General features: G+C 42.9%; 1 protein-coding gene across 1 annotated transcript in view; it reads right to left on the reverse strand.

Moving 5' to 3' along the window:
* Positions 1-18,471, reverse strand: part of LOC144499790 (endothelial lipase-like) — a 40,530-nt gene that overhangs the window by 16,705 nt on the left and 5,354 nt on the right. The window contains exons 2-4 of the mRNA XM_078222266.1: positions 10,898-11,085; positions 5,604-5,783; positions 716-827 (exon numbers count right to left, since the gene is read on the reverse strand). Of these exons, the coding sequence (XP_078078392.1) occupies positions 716-827; positions 5,604-5,783; positions 10,898-11,085 (480 nt within the window). The remainder of the gene's footprint in view (positions 1-715; positions 828-5,603; positions 5,784-10,897; positions 11,086-18,471) is intronic.

Genomic DNA, 18,471 nt, shown 5'->3' on the forward strand with positions numbered 1-18,471 from the left:
TAACATAAGGTCCTTGCGTTAATTAATCTATTCGCAGCAAGTCTCTGCATGAACAAATCGCTGCCGACTTCCCCATTGATGATTATATTAAATTACTGGGCTCTTATCGCTGTAAAGTAAAGTTTATTACTGTCAACTAGTAGGCTTACATTAACACTGCAATGAAGTTACTGTCTAAATTCCCTAGTTGCCACACTCCAGCGCCTGTTCATGTACACTAAGGAAGAATTTAGCATGGCCAATGCACCTAGCCAGCTAGGACCGTGGGAGGAAACTGGAGCACCCGGAGGAAACCCGCACAGCCACGGGCAGAATGTGCAAACTCCACACAGACAGTGACCCAATCGGGAATCGAACCCGGGTCCCTGGAGCTGTGAGGCAGCAGTGCTAACCACTGTGCCACTACTGACTCCACAACCAGGTAAAACAGTCTTTCCCAATTCAATAGATCAAAGCTCCTTCCATTAATATAGTGCAGAGATACCACTTCATGCAATGATTTTTTGCAATGAGGGCCAGGAGGCAAGCAACCACAATTGTCATCCATTCTCAGAAGGGCTTCATTCCCACTTGATACATCCTGTGGGATGAACTGGCAGAACTGCTCAAACTCACCACAGTAAAGTCAACTATACCTTGGTCAAATGCACCTCCGATACTTATACACTTAATACACATTTGTCGGAAAGTTCAACCCATCTCCATCAATTCATACCTGTTATCCGTCCTATTTTGTTTTGCGTAGCTTTTCCTGCAAATCCCGCAACATGTGCTCCCAAGCTGTAGCCAATCATGTGCATTTTATGATGTGGTACTTCAGATATCTGCTGCAGTTGGAGAAGATTTTAAAATTTGTGATTAGACAATCTTCTTTCCACTGTAACAACTGAGAAAAATAAGTCGCTCGCTTAGTACTACTTGTTATGTTCCTAAAAATGAAAAGAAATACCTAACCTGGTGGGACAGCGAATTCTGTCACTGTATTAATGCACTGTTCCACTGAAAGATAGGTCCCTAAGGCCCTTTATCCTGCAGGAGCTTAAGATGTGACTTTAGACTGAGTGTCACTACAATCCAGTGGTTACAATGGGCCAGAGTGGTGTTTCGGTTCTTAGCCTTATGCAGCTAACTACAATGCTGCTTTTCATTATAAAGCCACCCCAGAGCATTCTGCCTAACTGAACCATGGGGTTTGGCAATTAGTGGTCTCTCTGATAGATGGGAGAGGTCTTGTGGCACACTGAATAACGTCTGTGTTTCTGAGCCAGGAGTTCCGGGTTCAAGTTCCATCCCAGGACTTGATGGCCAAGGAAGGTGCATTCGTAATGTGATCAAACAGGTTGAGTGTGTCCACCTGCAAATCCTTCAAGACATGCCAATGGCTGGCAGTAAGAGTGAGAGAGACTCCTGGTCAGTCATGCTTGATATGGAGTGGAGCCCCTCAAGCTATAAGCCCCTGGCACCAGACTGGCGACCTGTTCTGGGAATTACTAGCTATAGAAACAGATGAAAGTCTGCCTTAGTGCACCACTAGGAGTGGAAAGAGAATTGAATTGGATGCTAGATTGACTACAGTTGTTTGAAGGGTGGCATTCACAGGTTTCATGGCTAGAAGCCCACATCCATGACTACCTGGCCTTCAATCTTACAGAAGTTCCACAAGGTTTAGTGGCTGTTAAATACCAGCCTTGCTCAATGGTAGCATTCCCAACTTTTGAGTGAGTTCCAGTCCCACTCCAAGACTTGACCTCATAATGCAGGTTGATGAGACAGTAGAGCAGTGTACCGCGTTGTTCCAGGAGATAGATGTTTAGGCAGTGTCACCCTTGCATGTGAATGTTAGATTCCGTGGCACTTTCTGTCGGGGAGTTTGCCTGGTACTCTGGACAACTCTTATTCTTCGGCTATCACCATAAAAACACTGCCGCTTGCAGGCCCGAGCTGTGCACAGATTGGCTGCTGCATTTTCCTACGTCATTCCAGTGACTACAGTTCAAAATGAAATACTGCAAAGTATCATAAATACTAAATACTGTAACCTGCCTTGGGATATTCAAAGGGAATGAAAGGTGCTTCAGAAATGCAAGTTCTTTAAGAATCAAAATGTTAACATGTGACATTAAAAACTATTATTCCTTCATTTTTTGCTATCATCAATGTGATGGATCATCAGTGAAGAACATTTCCAGTTCTAGTTTCGGTGGTAAGCATTCCATTCTGCCTCAAAAATAAAAGCAAATTACTGCAGATGCTGGAAATCTGAAATTAGAATGGAAAATGTTGGAAAAACTCAGCAGGTCTGGCAGCATCTGTGGACAGAGAAACAGATATGACATTTTAAGTCAAATATGACACTTCTTAAAAACCTAAAGGGTTTAGGAGAATCATCATATCAGACTCAAAACGTTAATCCTGTTTCTCTCCCTACATTTGATGCCAGACCTGCTGAGTTTTGCCAGCACTTTGTTTTTTTTTTCCCAATCTGTCTCCTTTGCTACAGGACGGACTATCACTACGCAAAGATTTACTAGGATGCTACCGGGACTTGATGGTTTGTGTTATAAGGAAAGGCTCGATAGACCAGGACTTTTTTCCCTGGAACGTAGGAGGCTTAGGGGTGATCTTATAGAGGTCTATAAAGTAATGAGAGGCATAGATCAGCTAGATAGTCAATATCTTTTCCCAAAGGTAGGAGAGTCTAAAACTAGAGGGTATAGGTTTAAGGTGAGAGGAGAGAGATACAAAAGGGTCCAGAGGGGCATTATTTTCACACAGAGGGTGGTGAGTGTCTGGAATGAGCTGCCAGAGGTAGTAGTACAGGCGGGTAAAATTTTGTCTTTTAGACAATTACATGGGTAAGATGGGTATAGAGGGATGTGGGCCAAATGTGGGCGACATGGACAAGTTGGGCCGAAGGGCCTGTTTCCATGCTGTAAACCTCTCTGACTCCAAGTGTGATATTCCTATTATTCTCACCCTCTCTTAATAAAGCTACTAGTTTAATGTCATGGACTTGAACTGGCCAACATCCAACTAATGAGTGAATTACTGCCAGAGAAGGGAATATGCCGACCCAATAGTTTAAATTAGATTTCATCAAAACCCAGAGGCAGGGATTAGTTTGACTCGGGTTATCCAGTCATTATCTATACACAATTTAAAATGTTATATCTGTAAGAACATATGCCTTTCTGCTAAGCTCCCTCTGTGAAACTTGTGTCAAAATCGTAAGCCGGCTTATATAAACAAGTTTATTAAATCACCAACACCATACACAAAGACAATCATCCCTCCATATGATACTATCCATCATGTGTTTGTCAGTACTCAAACAGGTTACAAAACCAAAAACAGAAAGGAGATATTATGCTGGCATTACTGCCTGACTAACTGAGCTAAAGATTGCCCAACTTTTCCACGCTACAGGTGGAAGCATAGAGCAGCTTACTGGAGATTAACACTCCCAATGAGAAAGCTGTTCCTTTACTCCATTCCAAACTGGTGGATCAGCTGGTTTTTTGCCAGGGGAATTTTCCAAATTCAATGTTAAGCAAGACAAAGGCATCCAGGTTGGCCATCCCAGTGACCAATGTCACTGCAACTCTCGTCATATTTAATAACAGTAAATTCATAAAGAAAATAATGGGGAACTGTGTTATTCTGTACTCCATGTACTCTCAAATATTATAAATTACAGACTTGTTTTTATTCATTCATGGAGTGTGGGTGTCACTGGCTAGACCAGCATTTATTGCCCATCCTTAACTGCCCTCGAGAAGGTGGTAATGAAGTGCCTTCTTGAACTGCTGCTGTTAGGGAGGGACAATGAAGCAATGGTGATATATTTCCAAGTCAGGATGGTGAGTGGCTTGTGGGGGGAAGCTTGCAGGTTGTGGTATTCCCAGGTATCAGCTACCCTACATGATAGCGGTCCTGAATTTGGAAGGTGCTGGCCAAAGAACCTTGGCGAGTTCCTTGTCTAATCTTCCCCAATTCCTAACGTTTTAGCCTTAAAATTACTGATCACATTCAGCACAAAAACACGTATTTGGATAATTTATTTCATTTGTTGATATCATAAAAAGGAGGTTGAGAAGGTTGTGGTCACAGCCTACTCTTAAGCATCGATAGTAACACTGCAGCAGAATGCATTCAGTGTCAGCCGAGCTCGCAATGCAATCTTCTCACCTCTGAGGGGAGGAACGGTGGCACAGTGGTTAGCACTGCTGCCTCACAGTGCCAGGGACACAGGTTCGATTCCTGGCTTGGGTCACTGTCCGTGTGGAGTTTGCACATTCTCCCAATCTCTGTATGGGTTTCCTTCCAGAGTCCGAAAAACGTGCTGGTTAGGTACATTGGCCATGCTAAATTTTCCCTCACCTGAACAGGCGCCGGAGTGTGGCGAATAGGGAATTTTCACGTAACTTCATTGCAGTGTTAATGTAAGCCTACTTGTGACACTAATAAATAAACTTTGAATCAATGGTGTTCAAGACCCACTCCAGAACTGGACGGTATGCTCAAACAAGCAGTCCCCAAACTTTTTTGCTGAAGGACCCCTTTTCAAAAGGCAGCAGCCGGAGAGAGCTAGAGCCCAAAGAAGGCTGGAACTCCCCACATCTACGTGGGTTTCCTCTGGGTGCTCCGGTTTCCTCCCACGGTCCAAAGATATGCAGGTTAGATGGATTGGCCATGTTAAATTGCCCCTTACCGTCCCAAAATGTGTAGGGTAAGGGGATTGAATGTGTGGGGTTACAGGGAGGGTTGGGCCTGGGTAAAATACTCTGTCAGAGAGTCAGTGCAAACTCGATGGGCCAAATGGCTTCCTTCTGCACTCTAGGCACTCTGGGACTCCCTACATTATCCATCAAGATTACTTAATTGGCTATAAAGCACTTTGAGACATCCAAAGGTCAGAAAAGGTGATTTTTAAATGCAAGTTCTTTAGTTATGTACCTTATCAAAACTCATCAACTTTGTACATCTCGGTCAGACTTTGTCGTAACCTTCTCTGCTTTTATAAAGCAGCTCAAGGTTTTCTAGGTTTTCCTCCTCACTAAAGCCTCTCATTCCAGCGATATAAAGCAGGATATCTCAGCTTCAATTTCTGGTCGACCTCAGTAAGCTAGGTTAGAGAGGTCAAATATCCAGAAAACAAAGTCAGCCACGGTTTCAGCTCCTGTTGATGTGCAGTGACCTGTGTGCACATCAGGTTATAAAGAAATTCTCGCTCATCTGTGATGGCTCATCCGTAGTCCATTAGCCTGCCACTTCTCACACTTAAACATTTCTCACACTGCCAGGGCTGAGGGAAACAGGGCCCAAATGAACCATACCCCAATATAGATTAGCTTCTTTCCTGTTTCCCAGGTCATTCCCCAAGGTCTGCAATACCTTTCAGAGTTTGATTTGAACGCATTTTTGCTGGACAGTACTCCTCCCAGTATGTGTAACAGCAATGTGCAACTAGTTGACATCAGTACATTGGAAACTGTAGCTACGATAGCCATGCAAGCAAGATCAATGATAATCAACTTTAAAAAGAGAAGTTTGATCTAGGATGTACAGTAAGGTTCTGCTGCATCGTGTATAGTATCATTTACCTGTAGCCAGTCAACAAACATGGCAACTTCTCTTCCAACCACCTCCGAGTTGTTGGCAGCCACTGTGTAAAGCTGGTGCGCACGCTCAAGCCAGTTGACCACAATGATGTTTGCGTGTACTTCCTGTTTTTGGAGGGCTTTAACCATACCACTGATCCAAGATTCCATCAGTCCAGTCGTCTACAAGGAAAGGCAATAATTTGAAAAGGTCACTCCGTCAGTTTCACTGATAGGCTCCCACTTTACTGTGAAGTCTCAAAAGGTACAAAATGTTATTCGACTCCATTCCCTTTTCATTCTTGGATTAATCTTAATGTATGCTTTCTTCTTTTGAGCAACCAAGTACCAGTACATGCAGATGAAGCTTCCTCTGATCTCCCCAACAATGAGGATGCTTATCTCTTGGCCAGTCCAGTCCAGCCAGTGGAGAGGACTTTCAAAAGAAAGAAGTTTATGTGTTGAACAAAGTTAGAGGATCAATCGTGCATTTCGCCTTTTTCACTTCTGCACATCTTTTAAAAACAAGTTACCCCTGGAAAACTTAACTTTTCTGTTCAATTTTTATATCTCAACATCATCGTTTTTAAATCCATCCATGGTCTCTCTGCTCTCCATCTCTGTAGCCTTCTCCAGCCCTCCAACCCTTTAAGATCTCCGCGCTCCTCCAATTCGGGCCTCTTGTGTATCCACTTTTGATGGTTCTGCCACCTGGAATCAAAACTCTGCAATTGCCTCTCTAGGCCCCTTCCATCTCCTTCTTTAAGATGCTCCTCAAAGCCCAATTGTTTTGTTTTTATTTATTGTAGGCATTTAAATTAGAGTTAGAGTTGTACAGTGCAGAAAAGGCCCTTTGGCCATTGAGTCTGCACCGATTATAACTATCACTAAAGGCACGCTAATCCCATTTTCCAGCACTTGTCCCATATCTTTGAATGTTATGAAGTTTCAAGTGCTAATCCAAATACTTTTTAAAGGTTGCATGGTTTCTGGCCTCCAATACCTTCCCAAGCAGTGTATTCCAGATCACACTACCTTCAGCGGTTTATTTTTCTCAAATCCCCTCCCTCTTACCCTCAGACTATCCCCCCTCATGATTGACCCCTCAACCCAGGGGAACAGCTGCTTCCTATTCAGCCTGTCCATACCCCTCAATCATGTCCCCCCCTTAGCCTTCACTGCTTGAAAGAAAACAATCCAAACCTATCAAGTCTCCCCTTACAACACAAATGCTGCATCCCAGGCAGCATCCTGGTAAACCTCCTCTGTACCCCCTCTAGTGCAATCACATCCTTCCTATAGATCAGGACAGCATACAGTACTCCAGCTGTGGCCCTGTACAACCCCAACATTACCTCCTTGCTCTTAAACACTATGCCACGACTGATAAAAGCAAGTGTCTCTTATGCATTCTTAATTCTCCTATTCACCTGCTCTGCTGCCTTCAGGGATCTGTGAATAATTACCCCAATAAGAACAAAAGAATACATAACGAAACTACCATCAGCTCTTTAGATTAGCTACAGGATAAACTTGTACAATAGAGCCAGCATCAGGGCAACACAGTGTAACCCTGGAAAATAACAACAATTTGTATTTATGAAGTGCCTATAATAATATACTAATAATACATGATAAAAAACACCAGGGAGGTGCTTCACAGGAGTGTTATAAAGCAAAATTTGACTCCAAATCACATAAGCAGATATTACGGCATATGCTAAAAGCTTAGTCAAGGAGGTAGGGCTAAAGGAGGAAAGAGAGATAGAGAGGTGGAGAGGTTTAGGGAAGTAATTCCAAAACTTGGAGCTTGGTAACTGAATGCACAGCCGCCAGTGTTTGAGCAGTTTAAATAAGGGATTTTCAAGAGGCCAGAATCTCGAATGTTTGATGGCTCAAGGGAATTACAGAGAAAGAGAGAGGGTAGGGTCATGGAGGGATTTGAAACTAAGGATGAGAATTTTAAAAATCAAGACTTTGCTTAACCGGGTACCACGTCATTCAGTGAACATGGGGCGATGGATGACTGGAACTTGTTGCAAGTTAGGACATAGACAGTGAAGTTTGGGATGACCTCAATTTTACAGTATCCTCTACAAGGAGATGAGATTCTCTCTCAAGGTCTCCCTCTCACACTCAAATTCAAAATGCAGACACTGTGATTAGGTCATTGTTAGACTCACTTTCTTAAACCAACACCCTGTCGTAGAATTCTACAATTGTCTTCCAGTTGATCTACAAACATATAACCATACAAATTAGCAATAGGAGTACACCATTCAGCCCCTCAGGCCCTACTATGTCATTCGATAAGAGTGTGGCTGATCTGATTGCTTTCACTCCATATTCCTGCCTAACCCCAGTACCCTTTGACATCCTTGTAAGAATCTGCCTTAAAAATATTCAATGATTCTGCCTCCACTGCTCTTTCGGGAAGTGAGTCCCACAGACTCACAACACTGAGAAAACATATCTCCTTATTTCCATCATAAATGGGAGGATCCTTAATTTTAAACTATGTCCCCTAGTTCTACTTAGGGAAACATCCTTTCAGCATCCATCCTGTCAAGTTCCCTCAGCATCTTACATATTTCAATAAGATCTCCTCTCATTCTTCTAAACTCCAGTGGACACAGGCCCAACCTTTCTTCATAGGATGACCCCTCACCCCAAGAATCAGTCGAGTGAACCTTCTGCGGGCTGCTTCTAATGCAATTATATCCTTTCATAAATAAGGAGACCAATGCTGTACACAGTGCTCCAGCTGTGGTCTCACCAATATACCCTGTACAATTGTAGCAAAACATCTCTTTTTGATAATCCATTCCCCTTGCAATAGGTGACAACATTCCATTTGCCTTTTTAATCATTTGCTGTACCTGCATACTAACATTCATGTCCCAGGACACTCAGATCCCTCTGCCCCTCAGAGTTCTGCAATCTCTCTGCATTCAAATTATAAGTTGCTTGACTATTCTTCCTACCAAAGTGAACAAGTTCATATTTTCCCACATTATACTCCATCTGTTAAATGTTTGTCCACTCACTTAACCTATCTATATCCTTTTGGAGCTCACCCCAAAACCAGAAAATTCCGCCCGAGGTCAAGGGACCCTTCCATGGTCCACCCCTCGCCCGCTAAGATGCCTGTGGTGAGCAGAACGGGAAAATTCACCCCCTTATGTCCTCTGCACAACTTAATTTCTTCCCTATCTTTGTGTCTTCAGCACATTTAGCAACTATACATGTGGTCCCATTGTCCAAGTCATTGATATAGATTGTAAATTGTGGCACTCATTACATCTTGGCAACCCAAAAATGACCCATTTATGCCTACTCCCCCTTTCCCTTTAGCTAACCAATCCTCTCTCCATGCTAATGTGTTACCCCCTACACCATGAGCTTTTATTTTGTGTAATAATCTTTGAAGTGGAACCTCTAAGGGCAGCACGGTGGCAGAGTGGTCTCACAGCACAAGGGACCTGGGTTTGATTCTGGCCTTGAATGACTGCCTGTGTGGGTTTCCTCCGGGTGCTCCGGTTTCCTCCCACACTCCAAATATGTGCAGGTTAGGTGGATTAGCTATGGTAAATGTGTGGGTAGGCCTGGGTAGAATGCTCTCCGGAGAGTCGGTGCACTCTCAATGTGCTGAATGATCTCCTTCTGCACTTTAGGGAATCTATGATTCTTATCAAATGCCTGCTGGAAATCCAAGTACATCTGAAGTTGACCTTGCTTGCTCTTACTCCGAATATAATCTTGGTTCAAATTTGATTTAAACATGTCAGCAGAAAAGTACATTCTTTCCATTGCTAGTATCCATTACACCATTCAATTGGCATCACTCACATCATTCCCATATGGTCAATTGTTCAGAGACTTGGTGGGGGAAGATTTTCCGGCTGTTGCAGCCGGCAGGATCCTTTGGTCCCGCCAACAGTGAACCCCCGCCACAGGTTCCCCAACAGCTGAAGGTGCAAACAATGGGAAACCACGATGACAGCAGTGGAACCAGAATATCCCACCGCCAACCAATGACAAGTCACCTCCGCCACCACAGTGCATATGGAAGATCCCACCTGGGATTTATAGCCTTTAGCTCTCCTTCAATAATTGATTACAAATTTGCCTCCAGAACAATCAGGGGGTCACAGTCTGAGTGTAGACCATTTAGGACAGAAATGAGGAGAAATCTCTTCACCCAGATAGTGGTCATGCTGTGGAATTCACTACAACAGGAAGTATTTGAGGCCAAAACATTGTATGTTTTCAAGAAAGAGTTGAATAAAGCACTTGTGGCAAAGGGAATCAAAGGATATGGGGCAAAGGTGGGATCAGGCTATTGAGTTGGATGATCAGCCATGATCATAATGAATGGCAGAGCAGGCTCAAAGGGCTGAATGGCCTCCTCCTACTCCTATTTTCTATGTTTCTATGTAAACTTCTAAACGTCTCCAAGCGACAACCTCATTTGGACCTGCAGACCACTATTTATCGCAATATTACTTGGTCATTGGTGGCTTGCTGTTTATAATGAGAATTTTCTGTAATACATATGTCATATTATACCATAAACTGTAAGTGAGAAACTCAGGAGCCAAGAACTATTGGCTGTGTTGAAACACAGCTGCAGCTTACATTTACAGCATGCCATTGGACTGCTTGGGAGAGCCGTAGAGGCGGAAAACCTCACAACATTTTAAAAATACATGGATGAGCACTTGAAATGCCATAATACTCAAGGCCAAGTGCTGGAAAGTGGGATTAGTGAAGTTTTGTCGAAGCAGAGTCGATGGGTCGAATGGCCTCTTCCGTACTGAATGACTCTACGGAACAATGACCCTGGTTTTAAACATACGTGTCAATGTTAGGCTTTTATACCTTAGGATCCAAAATTTTAATAAGAAAATTATGTTACTAGAATGCTCATCCTAAACAATTTTTAAAAATCTATCCTATTCCAATAACTTTATGAATCATGTTTTTATTTTTGATAAAAATGTAAGTTATTGAGACACACGACCTGGTTTTCAAATGGCTGTTCCCCAAGTTAGAGGTCAATGGGTCAATAAAAGCAGATAGCTGAATCAACTTATTGTGACTGAAGAGCAAATATTACTATTTGTTCAGTCCATCGAACGACTACATTTTAAAGGTTTTCATCACAAATAAATTATTTGGTGGCGTTGATAACAGTACTCTCGATATTTCCATTATTGGGGAAATGGTATATTTGAGAGAGTTAGTTCTCCAGTTTTTGAGGAAATTAGATTAGGTTAACAGGCTGTGCAACTCACCGTCCACCCATGGATGATAAGGAATGTCTTAGAAGTCCTGTTGAAGTTACATTTCACCAGACTCTCAGCCACACCTGCAATGATGCCACAGTCTCGCACCTTAGTATGTTTTGAGCTCTGAAGGTTAAATTTCGTCTGAATACTGCTGTGCTCCAAGTCTTTTTGCATCACATTCTGAGCCAATTTGTCTGTAAGAAAGCCACATAAGGTCAGGTTGAGGAATTGCTCTTAAGTGCAAGGTTGCAGTTAAATTGAAACTGAAATAATAATGAAATTGTAATCTAACATGAAACCTTTGATATCTGCTCTTATTCCCCAAGGCTATGTATAGTCTAGAGACATGGAAGGAGACAGGAAGAGAAAGGACTTCTGACTGCTACTGTGAGATTGGATCAGGTTGTGTTAGGTTGTTGTGGAGATAAGTTAAGTGGTAGAATAGAACAATATTGGATACAGAAGTTGTTAAAATCATGCTGTATAGTGTCTGTTATCAGTTAAGATTGCACTCAGGCTTTGTAAACTCCAATGATTTTCCCCTTTGCAACTAGAAACTAGCCTGCATAAATCTGGAATTTACCTGAGAATTTGAGATAAAAATCTTCCTCACTCCATGCAAGATGTACAGATCACTATTCTAAATAAGAGAAGCCCAAATTCAAGTTGTACAGTCAAGGAAAAGTTCAATTTTCCAACATAAATTCACGCCACATGATTCAGAACATGTGCAATTTTTAAATGAGCTGCGATGGATCTTAGAAATTCAGAATTGCTTATTAAAGTCATGATAACCAATAAATCACATCAGTGGCAGAAATCTTCCACTTTTTTTAAGTGGGTGAGGCAGTTTTCTATGCATTCATCACAAGAAATAATAGCATAGAGGAAAGCAGAATAAGAACAAAACTTTTTGCAAGTACACAAATTTATCAGCATCGGATAAAAGACAGGTGAACATAAATAGAATTCTCCAATTCTTGAGTTTTGATGAACAGCACACAAGAAACAACAAGCTATTCTTCATAGGAAATTAAGGTCAAAATAGGGCTGAATTCTACACTGGGGGCAGGCCACCCACCCCCTTCCTCAGTGCAAAGGTTGATGTCAATCCCACCTCCAATTTGTCCCGCAAATATTTGACAGTCACTGGGCCTTAAGTTGGCTTGAAATGGGCCTTCTACCCCACTGCAGGGGAAATACCACCTCTGGGAGCTGCCGACCAATCAAATGGGAATGGCAGTCACTGCAGGGACCGCAGGTAGTCTCCAGAATGAGCAGTATGAAACCCGGACTGGAATCTTGCTGGAGCCAGGTTGGCGGGCCCTGGCGAGGAGGTTGGGGAGAGCCCAAGATCAACATGGGTGGGGGAATGGGGGATTTGAAGCACCTTAGGAGTGTGCCAGAGACTGGCACAGGGTGCCTGCCCAGAAGGCCAACCCCCTCCCCAGTCCAGCCATAAAGCCCGCCAGGTTTTGCTGAGTGGCCTGGACACTTAGAAATCATAGAACCCCAAAAGTGCAGAAGGAGGCCATTCGGCCCATCGAGTCTGCACCGACCACAATCCCACCCAGGCCCTACCCCCACATATTTACCCGCTAATCCCTCTAACCTACGCATCTCAGGGGCAATTTTAACCTGGCCAATCAACCTAACCCGCACATCTTTGGACTGTGGGAGGAAACCGGAGCACCCGGAGGAAACCCACGCAAACACGGTGAGAATGTGCAAACTCCACACAGACAGTGACCCGAGCCGGGAATCGAACCCGGGACCCTGGAGCTGTGAAGCAGCAGTGCTAACCACTGTGCTACTGTGCTGCACTTGACAGTGATATCCCCACTGCAGTTAAAATACCTGGGGAGCAGGATGCCCAGATAGTTGATGGGCATTGCACCACCGCCATGGCACATCCCCCCATGCCACATCCCCCCATGCCCCCCCCACCTACCAACCCACACCCAAGGGGAGCATAAAATTACTTCTGAACATATGTTCCTCCATTCACTGCTAGTAGAAGAAAAGTAATGAACAGAAGAGCATATACCCGATTACTTCCAATATCTTTGGTGAACATATGTATAGGGTGTTAATGCTAAAGTAAGGAGTGTTTTGGACAACCAGTAATATTGGGTTTATTATTCCCTAATAATTGGCTGTTATCCATCAATAAACCCCTAGTGATTGGATCCTAATCATTTATCCTTTAGTATGGACTTCATAACATGTCATGTTACCACATGACAAAATTCACACTGAGCCCGATAGCCTGAGGAGGTCCCAAATACAATCCTTGGTCAACCTCAGATAAGCAGCAAGTCATAGAATCAACCAGCACAGGAGACAACCTCACCCAACATATTTGAGTAAAACTATCCACTTATCCCCACCCCACTGCTCATAGAATTCCTACAGTGAAGAAGCAGGCCATTTGGCCCATCGAGTACGTAAGTATTACCCTCACCACCAACTTCCCAAGGGCAATTAGGGGTGGACATTAAATGCTGGTCTAGTCAGGGTATCACATCCCATGAAAGAATAAAAATAAATTACCACAGTATTCCACCAGCCAATGCATTCTAGATGATAACAGTGCTGTATAAACAAACATTGCGATGCCGAAATTCAATACCACACTCCTGGATTAGAAAGGTGAGGGAGAAAATCCAAACAGAGTGCTATCCTGAACACTGGCTGAGGACAGCACATGTCTTTCAGTCAAATGGCAGAGTAGGTTGAGATAGAAGCCTAGTTATTCTGCAATGCAAGAGAGTGAAGCTGGGGTCTACTCATAGAGCAACAAAGAGTCAGCGTCTTTAGGGAAAAATAGTGAATGGTGAAAAAGATTGATCAAAAAAATTAAACAGTGGAAGAAAAAGTATGGGACAAGAGCAGCTGAATACAGAATTGGGACCAGATACTGATGTAAATGGCCACCAACCGCCACTACATTACACAACACATACAGTATAAAGCTGACTCACCAGAAATATTTCTACTTTGCTGCTCCTGACAACTTAATCCAGTCTATTTATAATTAGCTAGTCAGACCCAAACTGAGCTACTGAACTGAATGCCTTACAAAGGAGTGTTTCACCTAGGGGAGGAGGTTGGGCAGGAAGGAACAAAGGAAGATAAACTAAGGCGCAATCAATCGCCAGCACTTAAAATGCTAGGTCAGGGCAGGTAGTAATTACTACATTTTTGCATTATTCCTTGGCCAAATTTTTCCCAGGTTTAAAATCTCAGACCATTTTTGAGGTATATAAGATGATAAAAGGTATGGATAAGGTAGATGTGGAGCGGATGCTTCCTCTTGTGGGGCATATTAGGATGCGAGGTCATAGTCTTCGGATAAGGGGTAGCAAATTTAAAACAGAGTTGAGGAGAAACTACTTCTCCCAAAGGATGTGTGAATCTGTGGAATTCACTACCCCAAAGTGTGGTGGACGCTGGGACAGTGAGTAAATTTAAGGAGGAGTTAGATTTTTAATTGGTAATGGGTTGAAGGGTTATGGGGAGAAGGCAGGAAAATGGGGATGAGAAGATATCAATATGATCAAATGGCGGAGCAGACTCGGTGGGCCGATGCTCCTATATCATTCTGCACATGAGTTTTCATTTCCCATCATCTAGAGTGGGCTTCTAGCTGTCCAATAGAGAGGTATTGGGTAACAAGCCCTCAGCTACTGATTAAATCCCATGCCATTAATTTCAGAAGGTAACAGAGTAAACAGTGGCTTGATTTCTTCCCTTATATACATAACCGGACTCAATGAGGCAATTTTGTTTGCTGAAATATTGTAAAACAGCTGATAACGAGCCCAGCATCCATTCTACATCTCTTCTGAATCAGAATAATGTAAAACAGGCTGTCAGTTCACTATTCCTCATTTTATACTATTACCTTCAGCCAGAATTAACCCCAGTGTCTGTATTTCGAAACTATCAGATCAACCCTCACTATTTAGTTATTCTCTTTGCCCCTTATATAGAAACCAGACATAGGAGTAGGCCATTCGGCCCTTTGTGCCTGCTCCACCATTCATTTTGAGGGACATAAGGCTGCATTGTTCCAATGGACCATTGTTATTGCAAATTAATCTGGGTTCTCAACTCAACACTGGCAAGCACCATCACAGAATGAAAGAAGCCGATACCATGGTACTGTATATACAAAAAAAAGTTTTCCTTTTGACTGGGCAATACTGTTAGAACCATAGAAAAGTTACAGCACAGAAGAGTTTAGGGTCTCCGCCTCCATCACCAACTCAGGCAATAAATTCCAGACACCCACCACCTTTTGAATAAAAAAGTTCTTCCTCAAGTCCCCTCTACTGCCAGTTATCTTGAATCTATGTCCCCTGGTTCTAGAATTCTCCACCAAGGGAAACAAGTTTATACTGTCCATTCTAACTCTTACCCTCATCATGTTGCACACTTCTATCAAGTGACCCCTCAGTCTTCTTTGTTTCATAGACAATAACCCCAACCTATCCAATCTCTCCTCATAGCTACACTTTTCTAGCCCTGGCAAACCTGCTCTGCACTCTCTCCAGAGCAAGTTCTAGATTTAAATTAATTAATATCAGCCGGCGAAAAAGCTATAGTTTACCGCTCATTCGAGGTTTAAGTGGGGAAAATTAAACCAAGATTCTCACTCTCCATTATTATTCAACAGCCTTTGCTGGAAAGTTCACATATCAGGCTATTGGGAAAAAGGCAGAATCCAACATGACTGCGCTTCCTCGCAAGGTCGAATGGTATTCAGACGCTCTTCCCAACTCATACAGTAAGAATTTCCACTTGGGTCAATGGTAGAGGGCAGCCACTCCCATGGGAAACCGACTGCAGTAAGAGTCAGTGTGTTGGAGAGAGAAAGCTAGATCGTACGGCAACTACGATTAGAGTTTTGCTCGTCCGGAGTGAGCCGGAGTGTGGAGTTCATTGTTACTACTTGAGAAACTTGATGCTGTATTACTATGACAAGGAGCATCTGTTTGGATTCCCACATGTAGATGTCAGAGCAGGCACGAGCACATGTTTAAACTGGCAGCCAATTCAGCTCCAGAATGTATTATTAAAAGCAACATTATCATCTGGTAAATTATCTTGCAAGCCCAGTGTATGATTTGGGTCATTCCATTTCCAAGTATCCACAACCATCCAGTGATTCACATTAATTTACTCATAGCGTTATTTCCCATATTTTAATATTACAAACTACTTGATTCACATAGAGGGAAACTACTGCCTTGATGAGAAAGGGCTAATTAGAATTTCGATTTCTTGGAAGCTACCCTGATGCCTCATTGTACAAATTAGCTTCAGAACAGTCAGATCTCAGATTTTGCTGACTTGCTAGAATTGATATCAGCAAGTGAACGCTGTCTCTCTCTAGGCTAGGGAAGAAGTAACCTGGATTCTGCAACTGACGACCAGGACTGATTCCCTGCACTGGTACTCTATACATCTCGCTATCAGGTCAGCCAGATTCTGCTCTGAGATCTCGCATAGTTAACAAGATTCAGCTAGCACACCCCACATTCAGAAAATGGCCACATGGGATAAATATTACAACAACAACTTGCACATAAACAGCACCACTGACACAAAAAAATCCCAAGGCATTTCTCAGAAGTGTATTCAGACAAAAAGTGACAGCAAACCAGAGAAGGAGGCATTAGAACAAAAGGTACAAAGAAGTAGATTTTAAGGAGCACCTTAAAGGAGAACCACACCATCAGAAGGACTGGAGAGGGTGCAGAGGAGATTTACCAGGATGGAAAGTTTCAACTATGAGGAGAGACTGGTTAGGTTGGGTTTGTTTTCTCTGGAGCAGAGGAGGCTGAGGCGGAATCTGATAGAAGTATACAAAATTATAAGAGGCATAGATAGGGTAGATAGTAAGAATCACTTCCCCCATGGTAAAGGCTAGAGGGCACAGGTTTAAAGTGAAGAGGAAATGGTATAGTGGGGATCTGAGGAAAATAGTTTTCAGCCAAGGATTCCTTTCTATCCATCCATCCATACCCTTCATAATCTTATACACCTCAATCAGGTGCCCCCTCAGCCCTCTCTGCTCCAAGGAAAAAAAACCCCACCTATCCAGTCTCTCTTAATAGCTTAAACGTTCCAGCCCAGGCAACATCCTGCACTTTCCTCCTTTGCACTTTCTCTAGTGCAATCACTTCCTATAGTGTGGCAACCAGAACTGCGCACAGTACTCCAGCTGTGGCCTAACCAGCATTTTATACACTCCATCATATCCTCCCTGCTCTTATACTCAGTGCCTCAATTAATAAAGGCAAGTATTCAATTTGCCTTCTTAACCACCTGTCCTGTCCTGCTGTCTTCAGAGATCTATGGACATACACACCAAGGTCCCTCTGATCCTCTGTACTTCCTAGGGTCTGACCATTCATTGTATATTCCCTAGCCTTGTTAATCCTCTCACAATGCATTACCTCACACTTTCCAGGGTTAAATTCCATTTTTCACTGTTCTGCCTCTATCATCCTGTAATCTAAGGCTTTGCTCCCCACTGTTTAACACATCATGAACTTTTGTGTCACGCGGACTTGCCTACATTCACGTCCAGATCATCAATGTACACTACAAACAACAAGGAACCCAGCACCGATCCCTGCAAACTGAACACAGGCTTCCAGTCACAAAAACAACCTTTGACTACCAACCTCTGCCTCCTACCACTAAGCCAATTTTGGATCCAGTTTGCCAAATTGCCCTGGATCCCATGGGCACTTAACTTCTTTATCAGTCCCCCATATGGGACCTTGTCAAACACCTTACTGTAGACTACATGAACTGCACTACCCTCATCTACATGCCGAGCCCCCTCCTGGAAAAATTCAATCAAATTTGTAAGACATGATCTCCCTTCGACAAAACTATGCTGACTATCCTTGATTAATCCTTGCCTCCCCAAGTGGAGGTTAATTCTGTCACTCAGAATTTTTTCCAATAATTTCCCTACCACTGAAGTTAGACTCACTAGCCTATAAATTCCTGGTTTTCCCTACTTCCCTTCCTGAATAATGGTACCATTATTGACCCTGCGTCTCTAAGCATGCATCACTCTTTGTATCCTACAGAACCCACTCTATCTCTTACTACCTGCTTAGTATTTACAGATTGGGAGAAGACCTTTGAGTTCTCTTTTATGCTGACTACCATTCAATTCTCAGATTCTCTCCTTGCCAATTTTATTTTCCTCTTCACCTTCCAACTTAACCTATTGTATATGATCTGGTTCTCACTTAAAATATTCTTCCGATATATATCATACAACCTCTGTTTTTCATTTCATCTTAATCTATCTTCCTCATCATCCAAGGAGACCTCTTTTCTGTTCCTCTTTATTTTCACCCTTCTTGGAAAGTGCCTAGCCTGCATCTGAAGCATCTCTTCAAGCATTGTTCTGTTACAGTTCTTTTCCTATCAGTCTTGGTTCCATTTTACCTGGGCTATAGGTCCCAATGTATGGCTTAAAGAGGTGTGCCATCAGATTTTTTAAAAAATTCATTCAGAGATGTGGGGTCACTGGCTGGGACAGCATT

The sequence above is a fragment of the Mustelus asterias genome, chromosome 1, assembly GCF_964213995.1.
Source record: "Mustelus asterias chromosome 1, sMusAst1.hap1.1, whole genome shotgun sequence".
NCBI lineage: Eukaryota > Metazoa > Chordata > Chondrichthyes > Carcharhiniformes > Triakidae > Mustelus > Mustelus asterias.